This window comes from Balaenoptera acutorostrata, chromosome 16 (genome assembly GCF_949987535.1).
Source record: "Balaenoptera acutorostrata chromosome 16, mBalAcu1.1, whole genome shotgun sequence".
In the NCBI taxonomy this organism is placed as follows: Eukaryota; Metazoa; Chordata; class Mammalia; order Artiodactyla; family Balaenopteridae; genus Balaenoptera; species Balaenoptera acutorostrata.
In genome coordinates, this window is record NC_080079.1 from 15343745 (window position 1) to 15364760 (window position 21016).

General features: G+C 37.3%; 1 protein-coding gene across 1 annotated transcript in view; it reads right to left on the reverse strand.

Annotated features, from left to right (window-relative positions):
• ATRNL1 (attractin like 1) overlaps positions 1-21016 on the reverse strand; it is a 706302-nt gene that overhangs the window by 378383 nt on the left and 306903 nt on the right. The window contains exon 26 of the mRNA XM_007173145.3: positions 3280-3358. Coding sequence (XP_007173207.2) covers positions 3280-3358 — 79 coding nt within the window. The remainder of the gene's footprint in view (positions 1-3279; positions 3359-21016) is intronic.

Here is a 21016-nt window from a genome sequence, read left to right on the forward strand (position 1 = left end):
TTAATTAACACAATATATTTTTAAAATGTCTAAAGATTATTTTCATTTTAAAACAGTCCCTATATTTAGAAAAGCAAGTAATACAATTCCTATAACAAAATTACAGAAATACCAAGAAGGAAGAATCCTTTAAATAACCTTCATTTACTATTAAAGATAAACTGTCATTCTACCACTCATAGGGGTCCTCTGAGGTTTACAATAATTGATGTCTTAATGCTTTGGAGAAAGTATCATCTCCATATAAAGAAAAAATATTGAGGTATTTTCCTTTCGGGAATATTAGTGTTAATCTAATAGTTAAAACTGAATAAAGAGAGATAAAAACACATTTTTACTCCATTTACATGAAGTCTATAAATGGGATTATCATATTAGCTACAACTGTGTAGTTAAAAGTCATTGGGTCTCTAAAACCAAAATGACAATCTTTTATTAATATAAAAATTATTAGCTAAATAGATGTCTGGTAGTCATCAAAATAATATCATCTTTACTTTGGGCATCAACATATGAATGGTTTCTAAGACATTAGAAATTTGTATTTAAAAGATTTAATAAAGTTAAAAATGATAAAATCCCCCATAATATTTTTTAACTATGATATTGTAACATGACATGACCTCTCAACAGGACAGATTTTGTATTTTGATAGAGGTAGCAAATTAAACGCAAATATTGTTATATTCTTTAACAAAGATTCATTACCTGGAAGACGTGGAAAGAAGGACATTAAATTGAGGACTATCAAGAGGACATAGTAACATTTAGAACCACAGATTAGAACTGGCCCAGAGGTCCCTAATCTAGTTCTCCCTTCCTTCCTAATTTTCCTCCATTCTCACATGTGCAACACATACTTAGATACTGACTTCTAATCAAAAAATAAATTCATATTTGTATTTTAAAAATTAAAGTAATATCAGCTGGCCAGAGCTTCCGATAATATGCAATAAACTACATACTACATACACTAAGGTGATATATTAACCAAAAGCAATTTGTCATTTTGAAAAGTGTGAAAGTTTCATAGTTAAATGAACAATTCCCATTATTTTTATCAAATGTTTAATCGTTTCTAAACTTTAGTCATTACATATAAACATTCCTAGAGCTCTAGGAACCTCAAACTGAGAATAAGTTATGTAGTACGACGCCTCTCTTTAGAGGAAACTGAATTCAATTAGACTGCTTACCCACCCAGCTAATGGCAGAGTTGTACATCGATGTTTGCACAATTCTATCTTTATACAGTTACATTTTATAAACTTTAGAAATCAGATATTTAAACATTGCTAGTCATAATGAAGTGAGAACCCAGGCTCCCTGATTGAGCCTAACTTCTTTTCTAATGATACGAGGCATAAATAGTCACTTGCTCTACTCCATTATGGAAAGTTTTCAGACTGCCTGACTACCACTTGTTTTTTCCTTCCTGAATCCATACTTTTACCTTAATAGATTGTCTAGCATATGTAGAAGATTGTTTATCTCCACACAGAATTCCACTTTTTGCAAAATATTTATATATTAATATTTTTAAAATTCCTTTTAAATTGGATTACATTTTATCATAGGACCATACCAAGTAAATTCTCACTGATGTTGCACTGCCCATGTATAGAAAATCAGAGAGGTGGAGAGAATTAGGGTAAGTAATTTATTTGCAGGGGAGTGGTGTCAAGTTTGCAAATATATTATAGGTAGGCACTGGATGTTTGAAAATAGGAGAATAATTAAGAAGAACTCATGTCATTTACTAATTCTATAATTTGGAATATTCTGGATTGTTTTTAAATATAATTTTTTTTGTGGAAAACAAGAAGGTAAGTAATTATATCTCTGCTATACATTGTTTCACAAAATTAAACGTATAAAAATATACTGGGAAATGCAACAGCAAATAAAATGCTAATAATACTAATATTAATAGTAATAGACGGACTTCCCTGGTGGCGCAGTGGTTAAGAGTCCGTCTGCCAATGCAGGGGACACGGCTTCGAGCCCTGGTCCGGGAAGATCCCACATGTCGCACAGAAACTAAGCCCGTGCGCCACAACTACGGAGCCTGCACTCTAGAGCCCGCGAGCCACAACTACTGAAGCCCGCACATCACAACTACTAAAGCCCGCGCACCACAACAAAGAGTAGCCCCCGCTCGCTGCAACTAGAGAGAGCCCGTGCGCAGCAACGAACCCAATGCAGCCAAAAATAAATAAATAAATAAATAAATTTATAAAAAATAAAATGTAATAGAATATAATAATATTAATAAAAACAGAAATGCTTTTTCATTATATGAGGTATAGAACAATAAACCTACTGCACATTTAGAATCCTCATATTATTATATTTCTTTGTTCCTTTCAATTAACTAATACATACAAAGTTAGGAAACTATATTTGTATAATATATTTACATCAACAGTTGTTCTGTAAGAGTATTACTGTTTTTATCAATTTTAAGATTATAAGGGACACACATGATTAATTCTGATATAGATATGTATCAAATTGAGGTGTAATTCAAACAAATTTGGATTATCAGACACCCATGAAAAAGATCTGATTACCAAAAAAAAGAATTCTACACGATACAAACAAAAAATTAATATTTATTGCTCAGAATATTCTTTTAAATTGTAAGTTATAAAAATAATGTTTTTATAGTATAACTACCTAAATTAAAGAGATTGCAGGTTATTTAATCAACAAAATTAATACTGGTATCCACTATAAATTCTAACACTATTTTAAAAAAACTCTGCAACTAACCAATGCTTCTACAGATACTGATTTAAAATGACAGTGGCAAATTTTGATCTAAAGCTTAAAAAATACTAGATTGACTTGCTCAATCTTTTTTTTTTTTAGTTAATTTATTTATTTATTTTTAGCTGTGTTGGGTCGTGCGAGGGCTTTCCCTAGCTGCAGCGAGTGGCGGGCCACTCTTCATCGCGGTGCGCGGGCCTCTCACTATCGCGGCCTCTCTTGTTGCGGAGCACAGGCTCCAGACGCGCAGGCTCAGTAGTCGTGGCTCACGGGCCTAGCAGCTCTGTGGCATGTGGGATCTTCCCAGACCAGGGCTCGAACCTGTGTCCCCTGCATTGGCAGGCAGATTCTCAACCACTGCGCCACCAGGGAAGCCTGACTTGCTCAATCTTAATAAATGAAACTGATTTGAAAATCTCTGTTTGAAAGGAGGATGTCAATTAAGGAATACAGATCCATATGTTTGCTTGAATCTTTAAACAAAAGATTAAGTAATATTACTGTTACCTCTCTCCGTCGAGAAGCCCAACATGTTTGCTTGATCTTCCACACCACAGCGGCCACCAGTAATAAGGATAAAAAACAACTAGAAAATAAAACACAAATAATTTTTGCTTAAAACACTTGCAATGTGTCATGAAATGATAAAAGAATATGTAGAGGATTTAAAAATATATAGAAATAATCACTTTGCCTTGGTAAATATTCAAGCAAAACAGACAAATTAGAAGTTTGTAAAACATTCTCAAGTAAAAGCAAAGTACACAGGTAGAAAAATTATTTATATTCTTTAATATATATTATAGTCTATCTTTCAGATTTTCTCCGTCAGAAGGAATGTAACTTTATAATTCTGTTGGTTTTATACAGCAATAAATTTTTTTAGAATTGCTATTGAGTCGTAAAATCTGGCAATTTCATAAATTTAAATATCACACATTTATTCATTTTACCTTTATTAGCAACTATCTTATATCTGAGAATATTCCTGTAGTTCTCAACTGAAGGTGATTTAGCCCTCCCCCCCATCCCCCCACTGGGACACTTGACTATGTCTAGATACCTGTTTGATTATCACACTGGGAGAGAAGTGCAACTTGCATCTAGTGAGTGTAGCCAGCGACGCTGCTAAACATCCTGCAATGCACAGGACTGGCCCCAATGACAAAGAATTATTCTGTCCAAAATGTCAGTTCTACAGAAGCTGAGACTCCCTTGTATATGCTAATGTTTAAATTAAGAAATAATTCAATTACAACGTATATACGTGTGGTCAATATGTATTAGGTACCATATGAGATAGACTATGTAGCAGAGGATACTTTTTTAGCAGTAATTTGAGACTGACAAATCTCAAAATAACAGATTTATGTGAATCTGGTTAACCAATCCCAATCATGCATTACTGTTTCTTTTCCCTTCCTTTGCTCTGTGGTCAAAGATTATGCTATGAAAAGACCCAGAAATGAGCAGAACAGTGCCACTATGAATTCACTGGTCACTGACCACTACCAAAAACCTGGTCTTCACCCTTAACTGATAATCCTTGTACTCATCAATTGATTCACTCATAAGCAGTGTAAATGTTGACACTTTCTACTCTTGTCAAATCCTTAATATATTTTTTCTCCTTGCCTCACTTAAAGAAATCTTAGAATATCTTTCAATGATGCTGACAATGACATTGATAATTCTAGCACCCATCCACTGAGTGCTGAACACATTCCAGATACTGTGCTAGATACATCACACTGATGACTGGGTTTAGTTTTATAAGGACATTTCCAGATAGGATATATTATTCTTATTTTAGAAAAGAAGAATCCAATGCTCAGAGAAGTTCAAAGTAAATTGCTTATAGTCACACAGGGAGTTGAAGTGGTAGAGCCAAAATTCAAAACGAGCCACGAAAGCCTCAGACTCTTTCCTTCCCATCTGTTGGGAACTCTGAACTCTGAGCTTGCACACTATGTCATAACAGTTGTTTTCCATATGCCCCAGTATCAACCACTGAGGTACCTTTCCGCTTTTTACATAATTATCTTTCCCTCTAGTATTTATAAACTCATTCTGTTTCATCTAAATTTAAATTTTCAGAAGTGCTCAAGTCCCACATCTCCTAAAAAATAAAAAAACAATAACCCTATTTTATTAACCCTGTAGCTTCCTCTAGTTTGTTGAGCAAGTGGTCCATGTACCCACTTCCATGTCAATTTCCTCATAACCTAGTCTTATTTAATGTCTTATTATTTGGTATCTAATTTGTATACTAATAAAAATGTTAATATTAATAATTAATGTTTATATACTATGCAATATTTTAGTGGGTACTTCCTCATCGTGACTTTCTAAAAATTAAATAAACTAGTCTTTTCTCTATCAACTGTCTTTTACTTCTCAATTGACAATACCAACCATCCATCCTTTAAAACCCGTCTGAACACTTTATTTTCTTGGCTTCCTTCATCTTCTTGACACACTAGGGAGTCAATGAGAGTAGAATGCATTCCCGACTCTTTGTTTTAAATTATGGGCATTCCTGAAAATTCATTCACAAGACCATGCTATTACCTATTCTTGCTCTCAGAAAAAGAGCTCAGTTATTCTCATAGCTTCAACTATGACCTCATTTGGAATCATTTCCAAATATAAGTCATTTAACCTGCCAAAATGAGAGCATCTTATCATTGGAAGATATCGATGACATTATTTAGTTCAGACTCCCTCCCAGGAAAGAAATTCTCAGCACAACTCTGATAGTGATCCGGTCCCTAATTAAATACACATAGTAGCTTCTGCTGGCTCATAAGTTGGTGCATTTTATTTTTAGCTAGCTCAAACTATGAAAATTTTCTGTTAAGCTGTCTTTCTAACTTTTATTAATCAGTGCTGCTTCTGCCTCTGGGTTACACTGAATCAGCCATTTCCTTCTTCTATATTCTAACACTTCTTTATATATTTGAAGACTCTTACATGATTCTTTCTAGTCCACTGGTTCTCAATCAGGAGAGTTTTGCCCTCCAGGGACATTTGGCAGTGGCTGGAGACATTTTTGGTTGTCACCACTTGGTGGACATCAAGTGGGATGCTGGTAAATATGGTACAATATCGAGGTCAGTCCTCCTCCCCACAACAAAGATTCTCTCAGCCAACCTGCCAATAGTGCCAAAACCCTGTTCTAGTCTGAATTCCTGCCATAGCAGTTACACTTCCCTTGTTATATCCAGGTTAACAATGCAACTGTTGAAATATAGTAGTGAGAATTGATACTTTATATATAGTCCAAGGATCCATTTATCTGAATTTAAGTCTTACCATAATACCTTAAGAATTTTAACAAGAGAGATAAATATCACCTCAAATCTACCATGTCCAAACTGTACTCCTGAGTAACATTCATAATAAAAGTAACTAACATCTATTGGGTAATATGTACCAAGCACTGTGTTACATGTTTTACATGCATTAATTCTTTCATTACCACAATCACACATGATATACTGTGTATTCTGCTATGTACTCATTTAAAAGATGAGAGTTGAGGTCATGGAGAGTTTACGTAAATTGCCTAAGTTACAAAAGTCTTAAATTGCAAGTTCTCCCCTTCCTGTTGACTTCTTGTCTCACCATTACTTTCCAGGTAAAATGTAAAAACACATTCAATTTTATCATCCCTTATATTCAGTCAGACATCATATCCTGTCAACTGTTTCTCTCACAGTGTCTGCAGTAGTAGACAATAGTACACATACCAAAATTCATTTACATTTAATAATTAAATGTAACCTAAATACCAAAAAGTATTTTTATTTGACAATTTGTAATTCACAATATCCTCCCCCCATAATAGTTACATGATCAAGATTCAGTTTAGGACAGTGAAGACTTGCTGAATTTCTCCACAAGGAACTTAAATTCTTTCTGATCTAAATTTCATAACATAAGTGAAGAGTGTCACTTTTATAATGATAGAGGAAGCCAGTATAAACTTTTTCAGTTTTCACGATTTTACCTCCTTGAGAAGAGGAGATATACACTTTAGGGGTTTGTATGCTTTCTATGTTAATTCATATTAGGCTGGTAATAAAAAGTAAAGAGCGATCATGCTGATGAAAAATTGGTAAAATCAATAAATAGTTTAAGAAAATATTCTTCTAATAATATACTATTATAGCAATAGATATGGGATTATACCAGCAGAGACACCGAGAGTTTAAACTACAGGGTACAGAGAAAACAAGATGTAATGAAAGAAGGTTTTCAGGCTTCTTGGATTCTATGGGATGGGAACATACAGCTATTCAGTTGGAAGCAGGCTTTATCCTTTAAGAAAAGGGAAGAATGACCCAGAAGGGAATCAGAGACCTTTAGGGCTCCCACTCCCACCACAGGCCCAGGGGGCAAGGATGGATCCTCCTCAGTTTCAAAGGGTGGAGCCTCTTGGGTTTTAGAGGACCAGGATACCCCTGCCAAGAGCCTTGGCGCCAAGGCTGCAGCACAGTGCTGCAGCATCAGGGCCACCTTGCCAAGCTAACGTGGCAGGGCCGCACCACAGAGCTATGGGACCTGGAGGTAGGGCACTGAGCCAAGGAGGGTTATTCTCAAATCTTTAAGTTCTGATGGGATTAGCCTTCCTTGGGACCCATCACCCCTTTCTTCCTTTACTTTTCTTCCATTTGAAATGGGAATATCTATTCTATGCCTATACCACCGTGGTATTTTGGAATCACATAATTTGCCTGGTTTCACAGGCTCACAACTAGAGAGGAATTTTGCCTCGGGTTAACTTGACCCCAAATCTCACCCATATCTAATTTAGATGATATTCAGATGAGACTTTAGACTTTAGTGTCGATTCTGGAATGAATTAAGCCTTTTGGCATTGCTGGGATGGAATAAATGTACTTTGCATGCAATAAGGACATGATTTAGGGGGCTAGAGGCAGAATGCTACAAATGTTCCTCCAAAAGTTGTATGTTGAAGCCCTAAACCCCAATGTGATTATACTTAGAGAGAGCAACTTTTGGATGTAACTAAAGTTAAATGAGGTCATAATGGTAGAGCCCTGAGCCAGTAGAATTAGTGTCCTCATAAGAAGAAACACCAGAGAGCTTGTGCTCTCTCCCCACGCACTTGTACCGAGAAAAGGCCACGTGAACACACACCAAAAAGGCGGTCATCTATAGGCCAAGAAGAAAGCTCTCACCAGAAGCCAACCATGCTGGCACTCAGATCTTAGACTTCCCAGTCTCCAAAACTGTGAGATCATAAACTTTGTGTTGGTAAAGTCACTCAGTCTGTGTTAGTTGTTTATGGAAGCCTGAGCAGACTAAGACACTCCCCAAAGTCAAAAGGAAGAAGAACTTCCAGGTTTGTTCTGGTCAGGGCCCTGGCTACATTTCTTTTCTGTTTTCTGACCCATACACTCTGTTGTGCATCAGCTTTATTCTCAGGCTTGTTTTTCTCTTAGATACAAAAACGAATGCCACAGTTCCAGACTTCTATCACATACCATTATACATGCCCACTCTTCACCAATCACTTGGCGAATTGAAGGGTATGCACTTACTGGCTTTAGCCCACCCATGAAGCTGGTGAGGGATAAATTCCTCCCAAACTGAAACCTCACTGCATAGCCACATGGAAGGAGTTAAATGAAGGCGGGGAAAGAATCCATAAAATCTACCTCTGATATCATTTATGTAAAATTCATAGAAAAACGCCTAAATGAACACCCCCAAAACCGGTAACAGATTTACAAATCTAAAGAGCACATTTGATAACTCTTCAATCCTTTCTTGAAGTATTCTACAGAAAATAGAGTGCTCTAAAGCCTCCTTGGCAAAGTATTAAAAAGACAAGCAACATATAGTAAGGAAGACCTTCCTGGTTAACTACTCCTGTTACAAATCATGTACCTGGATAAAACCTTAATCTCACAAACTTGCACCAAAAATTATAAAGGTCAATGTATACAGTGTTCTTTTCTACACTCAACTTTTATTTAAAGCATACCTTTTGAAACCATGTAGTCAGGATAAAAGTTTCAATTACAAAATTCCCCTAATATTTTTAAAGTAGTAAATGCTCTTCCTAAAAAGCTTTCCTAAAGCACTAATGCATAACACACATAGAGAAATCATAAGTATACAGCTCAATGAATTATCGCAAAGAAAATATACCCATGTAACCACCACCCCAGTAAAGAAATAGTACTTTGCCCATCCCCTCTTCATCAGAGGTCACTAGCATAATGATTTTTAACACCATAGTGTGTTTCTGCCTATTTCTGAACTTTATACAAATGGAATCCTAAAATATTCATTCTTTTGTTTCTAGCTTCTTTTGTTCAAAACTATGTTAGTGAATGCCATCCATATTGTTCTTTTAGGATTAGTTTGTTCTTTTCATTGCCCCATATTCTATTATTTTTAGGTATTTGGGTTATTCCAAGGTTTTGGTTATTTAAAACACACTGTTATAAATATGTTTAACATGACCTTTGATGGAATAGAATTGTTGGATCACAGAGTATGGGTAAGCTCAACTTTAGAATACAGTCAAATTGTTTTCAAAGTTGTTGCACCAACTTCTAGACCACCGGGAAGTGTCTAGAGTTCCACATCCACTCCAACATTTGATATTATCTATCTTGTTCTTTTTAGCCACTATAATGGGTGAATAGTAAATAGTATTATATTGTGGTTTTAATTTGCATTCCCTGATAAAAATTAAATGGAGCACATTTTTATATTTTGTTAGCCACTTATCCTTTTTTGTGAAGTGCTTATTCAAGTCTCTTGCCATTTTGGGGGCGGGGAGTTGAGTTTTAAGACTGTTTTTTACTGATTTATATGAGTTATATATTGTGACTATAAGGCCTTTATCCTTTATATAGGTTGTGAATATTTTATACTACTGCATGGCTTGACTTTTCACAATGTTAATGACATCTTCTGACGACAAAAATTGTTAGTTTTACTGTAGTCTAATTTTATTGAAGTGCTTTGTGTGTCTGTTTAAGAAATTTTCCCAGTTCTAAAGATGTGAAGAAGAATTCCCATATTACCTTCTAGATGATACTTCATGTTTTTCCTTTTCTCCTGGTATTGATTTTTATGATTAGTATGAGGTAGGAGTCAAATGTTACTTTTCTCCATATGGATGGTTAACAGATCCAACACCCGATAAAGTTTTTCTTAAAGCTATAAATAAATATTGACAGACAGTCCTTGACTTGCTAACCAAGCTGAAGAATGGTGACTTCCATCACAGCCTTTCCTGCTGTATCAAATTTACAGAGGGACTGAGGTCTTATTTGTATCTTATAGAAAATGTCGATATTCTCTATAGAGATATTTTACTTTAGACATCTGTAGGCTGTGCTTACAATGTACCCAAAGCTTTTTCAGTGCTATTTGAGTCTGCCATGTGGGTTCAGTCTGGGGCCTGGGCAGAGTTCTAACCATTAGCCACTTCTCAAATTCTTTGGTATGCTAATTAGGATAAGAGCCTCACATGGAAAATCCCAGAAGTTCAACTTTATGGGATGGCTTTTCTCTCTCTGTTATTTCCCAGACTTTTTCTGGTTCTCTGGGCTTCACTTTTCCATCCTCTGGCCAGAAACTACCCGCTTCTGTGATTGTGCCACATTCTGCATTGGGAGGACAGAGAAGAGGGAAAAGCAATGGATTTGTATTGACCCTCTTGTACCCACAGTTCCGCCTTATGTAGAAGATTCCCAACCCTTGGAGATTTGGCTCTAGCAGCTTCCTGGCCATTTTTGCTGCAGCCAATGTTCCTGATTCAAGACTGCCTGGAATTCGGGGTAAGTAAATATTTTAAAAGAGAGGAAGAATTGGGGGGTGGATCTCCCCTACTCTCTGAGCTTTAAGGGCTTCCTTTTCCACAGCACAAGTCAGAACTAGAGTATTTTTCCAGGATGTTTTCTTCATCGAGGCTCAAGGCAGGGGATACTGGAGGAAAAAATGGTTAACTTCCAAATATTTCAGGGTGCTCTGAATTCTGGTGTTCTTCCCTGATCTGCCTGATGATACTTACTTTTCACAATTACCAAATAGCTGCCCATGCATATCATCCAGGTTTTATAGTTGAGACCCATGGGACATAAAGAGAGATGTATGTTTATGTAGTGTTTCCTGGAACTGGAAGCCTGACGGTGAATGGATTTTTGACAGAGCTGCAAAGGCATTTCAAAAGAGAAAGACCAGTCTTTTCCAAAGGCTGTAAAAATTGGATATCCATATGCAAAATAATGAACCTTGACCTACACCTCAATCATAAACAATAACTAAAATGGATCATAGACTCATAAACAAAAGATATCTGAAATGGATCACAGACTTAAATGTACAATGTAAAAGTATAAAACTCTTAGAAGGAAATCTATGTGACCTTGAGTAAGCGAAGAGTTCTTATATGACACCAAAAGCATAACTTATAAAAGAAAAAAAATACATTGGATTTTCTCAAAATTAAAACATTTTTTTCTCCACAAAAGACACTGTTAAAAGAATAAAAATACAAGTCAAAGACTGGGAGAAAATTATATCAAATCACACTTCCGGCAGAAGATTTACATCCAGATATATAAAGAATATTCAAACCCAAGAATAAGAAAACAAACAATAAAAAATAGGCAAAAAATTTGCAAAGACACTTAACCAAAGAAGATAAAAGTATGGCTAATAAGTACATGAAAAGATATTCAATGTCATTAGCCATTAGGGGAATGCAGATTAAAATCATGATAAGATACCACCACACACCTATTTGAACGACTATAATAAAAAATACCAACAAGACCAAGCACTGAGTATGTGGAACAGCTGAAACCCTCATACTTTGCTGGTGGCAAGGCAAAACGATACAGTCACTCTGAAAAATAGTGGCAGTTATTATAAAGATAAATATACATTTGCTATATGATTCAGCAATCCCACTTCCACATATTTATCCTGAAGTGAAAACTTATGTCTGCACAAAACCTATACAAGTATGTATCTTGTCCACGGCAGCATTATTCATAGCTGCTGAAAAGTATAACAATTAATATCTATCAAAGGGTGGATGGATAAACAAACTGGAGTATATTCATACAATGGAATACTACTTAACAACAAAAATGAAATGGACTATTAATGGAAAAAACCAGCTTGGATAAATCTCAAATGCAGCATGCTAAGGGAAAGAAATCAGTCTCAGGAGGTTACATACTGTATGATTTCATGTATATGACATTCTGGGAAAGGCAAAACTATAGAGACAGGGTACCAATCAGTGGTTGCCAGGGCTTATGGCTGAGGAAAAAGCCTCACTGTAAAGGAAGCCCTATGAAGGATTCTTTGAGATTCTGGAACTGGTCTATATCCTGATAGAGCTGATGATTACAAGAAACTATACAGAGGAGCTTCAAGATGTCTGAAGAGTAAGACACAGAGGTCACCTTCCTCCCCACAAATACATCAGAAATACATCTACATGTGGAACAGCTCCTACAGAACACCTACTGAACGCTGGCAGAAGACCTCAGACCTCCCAAAAGGCAAAAAACTCCCCACGTACCTGGGTAGGACAAAAGAAAAAAGAAAAAATAGAGACAAAGAATAGGGACGGCACCTGCACCAGTGGGAGGGAGCTGTGAAGGGGGAAAGGTTTCCACACACTAGGAAGCCCCTTCGCGGGTGGAGACTGTGGGTGGCAGAGGGGGAAGCTTCGGAGCCACGGAGGAGAGCGCAGCCACAGGGGTGCGGAGGACAGAGTGGAGAGATTCCCGCACAGAGGATCGGTGCCGACCAGCACTCACCAGCCCGAGAGGCTTGTCTGCTCACCCGCCGGGGCGGGCGGGGCTGGGAGCTGAGGCTCGGGCTTCGGTCGGATTGCAGGGAGAGGACTGGGGTTGGCGGCGTGAAGACAGCCTGAAGGGGTTAGTGCGCCACAGCTGGCTGGGAGGGAGTCCGGGAAAAGGTCTGCAGCTGCCGAACAGGCAAGAGACTTTTTCTTGCCTCTTTGTTTCCTGGTGCACGAGGAGAGGGGATTCAGAGCGCCGCCTAAACGAGTTCCAGAGACGGGCGCGAGCCGCGGCTACCAGCGTGGACCCCAGAGACGGGCATGAGACGCTAAGGCTGCTGCTGCCGCCACCAAGAAGCCTGTGTGCGAGCACAGGTCACTCTCCACACCTCCCCTCCCAGGAGCCTGTGCAGCCCGCCACTGCCAGCGTCCCGTGATCCGGGGACAACTTCCCTGGGAGAACGCACTGCGCCTCGGGCTGGTGCAATGTCATGACGCCTCTGACGCCGCAGGCACGCCCTGCCTCCTCCGTACCCCTCCCTCCCCCCGGCCTGAATGAGCCAGAGCCCCCGAAGCAGCTGCTCCTTAAACCCCATCCTGTCTGAGCGAAGAACAGACGCCCTCATGTAGGTCAGACGTGACCTACACGCAGAGGCGGGTCCAAATCCAAAGCTGAACCCCGGGAGCTGTGCGAACAAAGAAGAGAAAGGGAAATTTCCCCCAGCAGCCTCAGGAGCAGCGGATTAAAGCTCCACAAACAACTTGATGTACCTGCATCTGTGGAATACCTGAATAGACAACGAATCATCCCAAATTGAGGAGGTGGACTTTGGGAGCAACAATATATATATATATTTTTTCCCTTTTTCTCTTTTTGTGAGTGTGTATGTGTATGCTTCTGTGTGTGATTTTGTCTGTCTAGCTTTGCTTTTACCATTTGTCCTAGGGTTCTGTCTGCCTTTTTTTTTATTATTATTACTTAAAATTTTTTTTTCTTAATAATTTTTTTTTTTTTTTTTTTTTTTAAAGAGTAAGTATTTTTTTTTTTTTTTAAAGGATTTTCTTATTTATTTATTTATTTATTTATTTATTCTTGGCTGTGTTGGGTCTTCGGTTCGTGCGAGGGCTTTCTCCAGTTGCGGCAAGCGGGGGCCACTCTTCATCGCGGTGCGGGGACCGCTCTTCATTGCGGTGCGCGGGCCTCTCTCTATCGCGGCCCCTCCCGTCACGGGGCACAGGCTCCAGACGCGCAGGCTCAGCAATTGTGGCCCACGGGCCCAGCCGCTCCGTGGCATGTGGGATCCTCCCAGACCAGGGCTCGAACCCGTGTCCCCTGCACTAGCAGGCAGATTCTCAACCACTGCGCCACCAGGGAAGCCCAATAATTTTTTATTTTTTATTTTAATGACTTTATTTTATTTTATTTTACTTTATTTTATTTTATTTTATCTTCTTCTTTCTTTCTTTCTTTTTTTTCTCCCTTTTATTCTCAGCCGTGTGGAGGATAGGCTTTTGGTGCTCCAGCCAGGTGTCAGGGCTGTGCCACTGAGGTGGGAGAGCCAACTTCAGGACACTGGTCCACAAGAGACCTCCCAGATCCATGTAATATCAAACGGTGAAAATCTCCCAGAGATCTCCATCTCAACGCCAAGACCCAGCTCCACTCAACGACCAGCAAGCTACAGTGCAGGACACCCTATGCCAAACAACTAGCAAGACAGGAACACAACCCCACCCATTAGCAGAGAGGCTGCCTAATATCATAATAAGGTCACAGACACCCCAAAACACACCACCAGACGTGGACCTGCCCACCAGAAAGACAAGATCCAGCTTCATACACCACAACATAGGCACTAGTCCCCTCCACCAGGAAGCCTACACAACCCACTGAACCAACCTTAGCCACTGGGGACAGACACCAAAAACAATGGAAACTACGAACCAGCAGCCTGCGTAAAGGAGACCCCAAGTACATTAAGTTAAGCAAAATGAGAAGACAGAGAAACACACAGCAGATGAAGGAGCAAGGCAAAAACCCACCAGACCTAACAAATGAAGAGGAAATAGGCAGTCTACCTGAAAAATAATTCAGAATAATGATAGTAAAGATGATCCAAAATCTTGGAAATAGAATGGAGAAAATACAAGAAACGTTTAACAAGGACCTAGAAGAACTAAAGAGCAAACAAACAAAGGTGAACAAAACAATAAATGAAATTTAAAACTCCCTAGAAGGGATCAATAGCAGAATAACTGAGGCAGAAGAACGGATAAGTGACCTGGAAGATAAAATAGTGGAAATAACTACTGCAGAGCAGAATAAAGAAAAAATAATGAAAAGAATTGAGGACAGTCTCAGAGACCTCTGGGACAACATTAAACGTACCAACATTCGAATTATAGGGGTCCCAGGAGAAGAAGAGAAAAAGAAAGGGACTGAGAAAATATTAGAAGAGATTACAGTTGAAAACTTCCCTAATATGGGAAAGGAAATAGTTAATCAAGTCCAGGAAGCACAGAGAGTCCCATACAGGATAAATCCAAGGAGAAACACGCCAACACACATATTAATCAAACTATCAAAAATTAAATACAAAGAAAAAATATTAAAAGCAGCAAGGGAAAAACAACAAGTAACACATAAGGGAATCCCCATAAGGTTAACAACTGATCTTTCAGCAGAAACTGCAAGCCAGAAGGGAGTGGCAGGACATATTTAAAGTGATGAAAGAGAAAAACCTACAACCAAGATTACTCTACCCAGCAAGGATCTCATTCAGATTCGATGGAGAAATTAAAAGCTTTACAGACAAGCAAAAGCTAAGAGGATTCAGCACTACCAAACCATATTTAAAACAAATGCTAAAGGAACTTCTCTAGAAGTTTCCTTCTCTAGGAAACACAAGAGAAGGAAAAGACCTACAATAATAAACCCAAAACAATTAAGAAAATGGTAATAGGAACATACATATCGATAATTACCTTAAATGTAAATGGATTAAATGCTCCAACCAAAAGACATAGACTGGCTGAATGGATACAAAAACAAGACCCATATATATGCTGTTTACAAGAGACCCACTTCAGACCTAGGGACACATACAGACTGAAAGTGAGGGGATGGAAAAAGATATTCCATGCAAATGGAAATCAAAAGAAAGCTGGAGTAGCAATTCTCATATCAGACAAAATAGACTTTAAAACAAAGACTATTACAAGAGACAAAGAAGGACACTACATAATGATCAAGGGATCAATCCAAGAAGAAGATATAACAATTGGAAATATTTATGCACCCAACATAGGAGCACTTCAATACATAAGGCAAATACTAACAGCCATAAAAGGGGAAATCGACAGTAACACAATCATAGTAGGGGACTTTAACACCCCACTTTCACCAATGGACAGATCATCCAAAATGAAAATAAATAAGGAAACACAAGCTTTAAATGATACATTAAACAAGATGGACTTAATTGATATTTATAGGACATTCCATCCAAAAACAACAGAATACACTTTCTTCTCAAGTGCTCATGGAACATTCTCCAGGATAGATCATATCTTGGGTCACAGATCAAGCCTTGGTAAATTTAAGAAAACTGAAATTGTACCAAGTATCTTTTCCGACCACAATGCTATGAGACTAGATATCAATTACAGGAAAAAATCTGTAAGAAATAGAAACACATGGAGGCTATACAACACACTACTTAATAACCAAGAGATCACTGAAGAAATCTAAGAGGAAATCAAAAAGTACCTAGAAACAAATGACAATGAAAACACAACAACACAAAACCTATGGGATGCAGCAAAAGCAATTCTAAGAGGGAAGTTTATAGCTATACAAGCCTACCTTAAGAAACATCTCAAATAAACAACCTAACCTTACACCTAAAGCAATTAGAGAAAGAAGAACAAAAACACCCCAAAGTTAGCAGAAGGAAAGAAATCATAAAGATCAGATCAGAAATAAATGAAATAAATGAAGGAAATGATAGCAAAGATCAATAAAACTAAAAGCTGGTTCTTTGAGAAGATAAACAAAATTGATACACCATTACACAGACTTATCAAGAAAAAAAGGGAGAAGACGGAAATCAATAGAACTAGAAATGAAAAAGGAGAAGTAACAACTGACACTGCAGAAATACAAAGGATCATGAGAGATTACTACAAGCAACTATATACCAATAAAATGGACAACCTGGAAGAAATGGACAAACTCTTAGAAATGCACAACCTTCCGAGACGGAACCAGGAAGAAATAGAAAATATGAACAGACCAATCACAAGCACTGAAATTGAAACTGTGATTAAAAATCTTCCAACAAACGAAAGCCCAGGACCAGATGGCTTCACAGGCGAATTCTATCAAACATTTAGAGAAGAGCTAACACCTATCCTTCTCAAACTCTTCCAAAATATAGCAGACGGAGGAACACTCCCCAACTCATTCTACGAGGCCACCATCACCCTGATACCAAAACCAGACAAAGATGTCACAAAGAAAGAAAACTACAGGCCAATATCACTGATGAACATAGATGCAAAAATCCTCAACAAAATACTAGCAAACAGAATCCAACAGCACATTAAAAGGATCATACACCATGATAAAGTGGGGTTTATCCTGGGAATGGAAGGATTCTTCAATATACGCAAATCAATCAATGTGATACACCATATTAACAAACTGAAGGAGAAAAACCATGATCATCTTAATAGATGCAGGAAAAGTTTTCGACAAAATTCAACACCCATTTATGATAAAAACCCTCCAGAAAGTAGGCATAGAGGGAACTTACCTCAACATAATAAAGGCCATATATGACAAACCCACAGCCAACATCGTCCTCAATGGTGAAAAACTGAAACCATTTCCACTAAGATCAGGAACAAGAAAAGGTTGCCCACTCTCACCACCATTATTCAACATAGTTTTGGAAGTTTTAGCCACAGCAATCAGAGAAGAAAAAGAAATAAAAGAAATCCAAATTGGAAAAGAAGAAGTAAAGCTGTCACTGTTTACAGATGACATGATACTATACATAGAGAATCCTAAAGATGCTACCAGAAAACTACTAGAGCTGATCAATGAATTTGGTAAAGTAGCAGGATACAAAATTAATGCACAGAAATCTCTTGCATTCCTATACACTAATGATGAAAAATCTGAAAGTGAAATTAAGAAAACACTCCCATTTACCACTGCAACAAAAAGAATAAAATATCTAGGAATAAACCTACCTAAGGAGACAAAAGACCTGTATGCAGAAAATTATAAGACACTGATGAAAGAAATTAAAGTTGATACAAATAGATGGAGAGATATACCATGTTCTTAGATTGGAAGAATCAACATTGTGAAAATGACTATACTACCCAAAGCAATCTACAGATTCAATGCAATCCCTATCAAACTACCAATGGCATTTTTCACAGAACTAGAACAAAAAGTTTCACAATGTGTATGGAAACACAAAAGACCCCGAATAGCCAAAGCAATCTTGAGAAAGAAAAATGGAGCTGGGGGAATCAGGCTCCCTGACTTCAGGCTATATTACAAAGCTACAGTAATCAAGACAGTTTGGTACTGGCACAAAAACAGAAATATAGATCAATGGAACAGGATAGAAAGCCCAGAGATAAACCCACGCACATATGGTCACCTTATCTTTGATAAAGGAGGCAAGCATATACAGTGGAGAAAAGACAGCCTCTTCAATAAGTGGTGCTGGGAAAATTGGACAGATACATGTAAAAGTATGAAATTAGAACACTCCCTGACACCATGCACAAAAATAAACCCAGAATGGATTAAAGACCTAAGTGTAAGGCCAGACACTATCAAACTCTTAGAGGAAAACATAGGCAGAACACTCTATGACATAAATCACAGCAAGATCCTTTTTGACCCACCTCCTAGAGAAATGGAAATAAAAACACAAATAAACAAATGGGACCTAATGAAACTTAAAAGCTTTTGCACAGCAAAGGAAACCATAAACAAGACGAAAAGACAACCCTCAGAATGGGAGAAAATATTTGCAAATGAAGCAACTGACAAAGGATTAATCTCCAAAACATACAAGCAACTCATACAGCTCAATATCAAAAAAACAAACAACCCAATCCTAAAATAGGCAGAAAACCTAAATAGACATTTCTCCAAAGAAGATATACAGATTGCCAACAAACACATGAAAGAATGCTCAACATCATTAATCATTAGAGAAATGCAAATCAAAACTACAATGAGATATCATCTCACACCAGTCAGAATGGCCATCATCAAAAAATCTAGAAACAATAAATGCTGGAGAGGGTGTGGAGAAAAGGGAACCCCCTTGCACTGTTGGTGGGAATGTAAATTGATACAGCCACTATGGAGAACAGTATGGAGGTTCCTTAAAAAACTATAAATAGAACTACCATATGACCCAGCAACCCAACTACTGGGCATATACCCTGAGAAAAGCATAATTCAAAAAGAGTCATGTACCAAAATGTTCATTGCAGCTCTATTTACAATAGCCAGGACATGGAAGCAACCTAAGTGTCCATCAACAGAGGAATGGATAAAGAAGATGTGGTACATATATACAATGGAATATTACTTAGCCATAAAAAGAATGAAATAATGCCATTTGCAGCAACATGGATGGACCTAAAGATTATCACACTAAGTGAAGTAAATCAGAGAAAGACAAATATCATATGATATCGTTTATACGTGGAATCTAAAAAAAGGCACAAGTGAACTAATTTACAAAGCATAAAGAGTCACAGATGTAGAAACCAAACTTACGGTTACTGGGGAGGAAGGGGGAGAGGGATAAACTAGGAGGTTGGGATTGACATATACACATTACTATATATAAAATAGATAACTAATAAGGACCTATTGTATAGCACAGGGAACTCTACTCAATACTCTGTAATGACCTATGTGGGAAAAGAATCTAAAAAAGAGTGGATATACGTATATGTATAACTGATTCACTTTGCTGTACAGCAGAAACTAACCCAGCATTATAAATCAACTATACTCCAATAAAAATTAAAAAAAAAGAAACTATACATATTTTAGAATTCATATGGCTGTATCCCCCCAAATGGAATTTTACTGCACATAAATTTTAAAACACTTTACAAAGGAATGAAAGAGAAAACAAAACCAAACAAGAAATAAACCAAATACCTCTGAAGAAAAAGCAACTGCAATATAATAAGTTTGTGGAGAATAATATGAGAGGAGGCAGATAATTAGGCCTGGTTTCAGAGGAACTTGTAAGTCTAGTCTGAATTATATTATAAATGTGAAAGGAAGCTTTTAAACAATGGATTCTCATAACTCAATTTATGTTAAAAAATCACTTTGGTTGTTTTGAATACAATAGATTGATAGGCAGAAGGAAGAATCAGGGTTCATGTAGGGGATTAAGGAAAGAGAAACGTATTTAGTTAATTCCCAGGTATTGAAGTTAGGTTAATAGTGGTAACCGTAACTGAGCTAGAGAATACTGGAAAAAACAGCTGTTTGCCAAGATAGCAAGTTTAATTTAGGACATGTTGATTTTGAAGTATTAGGCAATAGTTTAGTGAAAGAACTAAGTTTCAGTCTACAGTGTTCCAAACCTCAGCACTGAAAATTAGACATGGAGCACTGGTTTAGCTAAGTTGCAATAAACTTTGGGCAATTACTATTTTACTCGAGCTATATTTGATATTTTGGTTTAAAAGAAGAGTTGGGATCTAAATATCTGTTTTCTTCTACAGCAAAGCCAGGGAGAGAATTCCTGAAGAAACCTCCAGTATAATAAGATGTAATTTATGGTTTCTACTTAGAGAAATCTGTATCTTAAGGCCTCATTTCTATTAACATATCCATTATCATAATCTCACTTTTGAAAAGGAGGACTTCTATTTTTCATTCTTCCCAGAGTTCTTCGTTCTTGTACCATTTAAAAAGAAAAATTTTATACCACATACTCCTTCTGGGATATGCCACTTTGATGTAGGCATTCTGTTACTAATGATTTCGGTTTACTTCTCTCCCTGTAAGGAGTTACATCCTTCCTTTTTCTCTTTTGAAATATCTTCATGGACAACATCATTGTTTCATTTCCCAAAATCTTGATCACAGCGTTTATTTTGCATTATTCTTCCCACTCACATGCTCACTTCTATAGGGTCATCTTTGATTATTCTTGTTTTTTAATTGCTTAACTCCTAATTTTTCTCTCTTTTTCTATTCTTTAAATTCCTCTAATTAATAAAAATGCTTTCTGGATCCTCCAAAATAGCATCATCATCTCTTTTGGCACTTTATATGCACTAAGATGGCTATAATAAAAAAGAGATAAAAAGAAGTGTTACTGAGAATATGGAGAAATTGGAACCCTCATACATTCCTGGTGA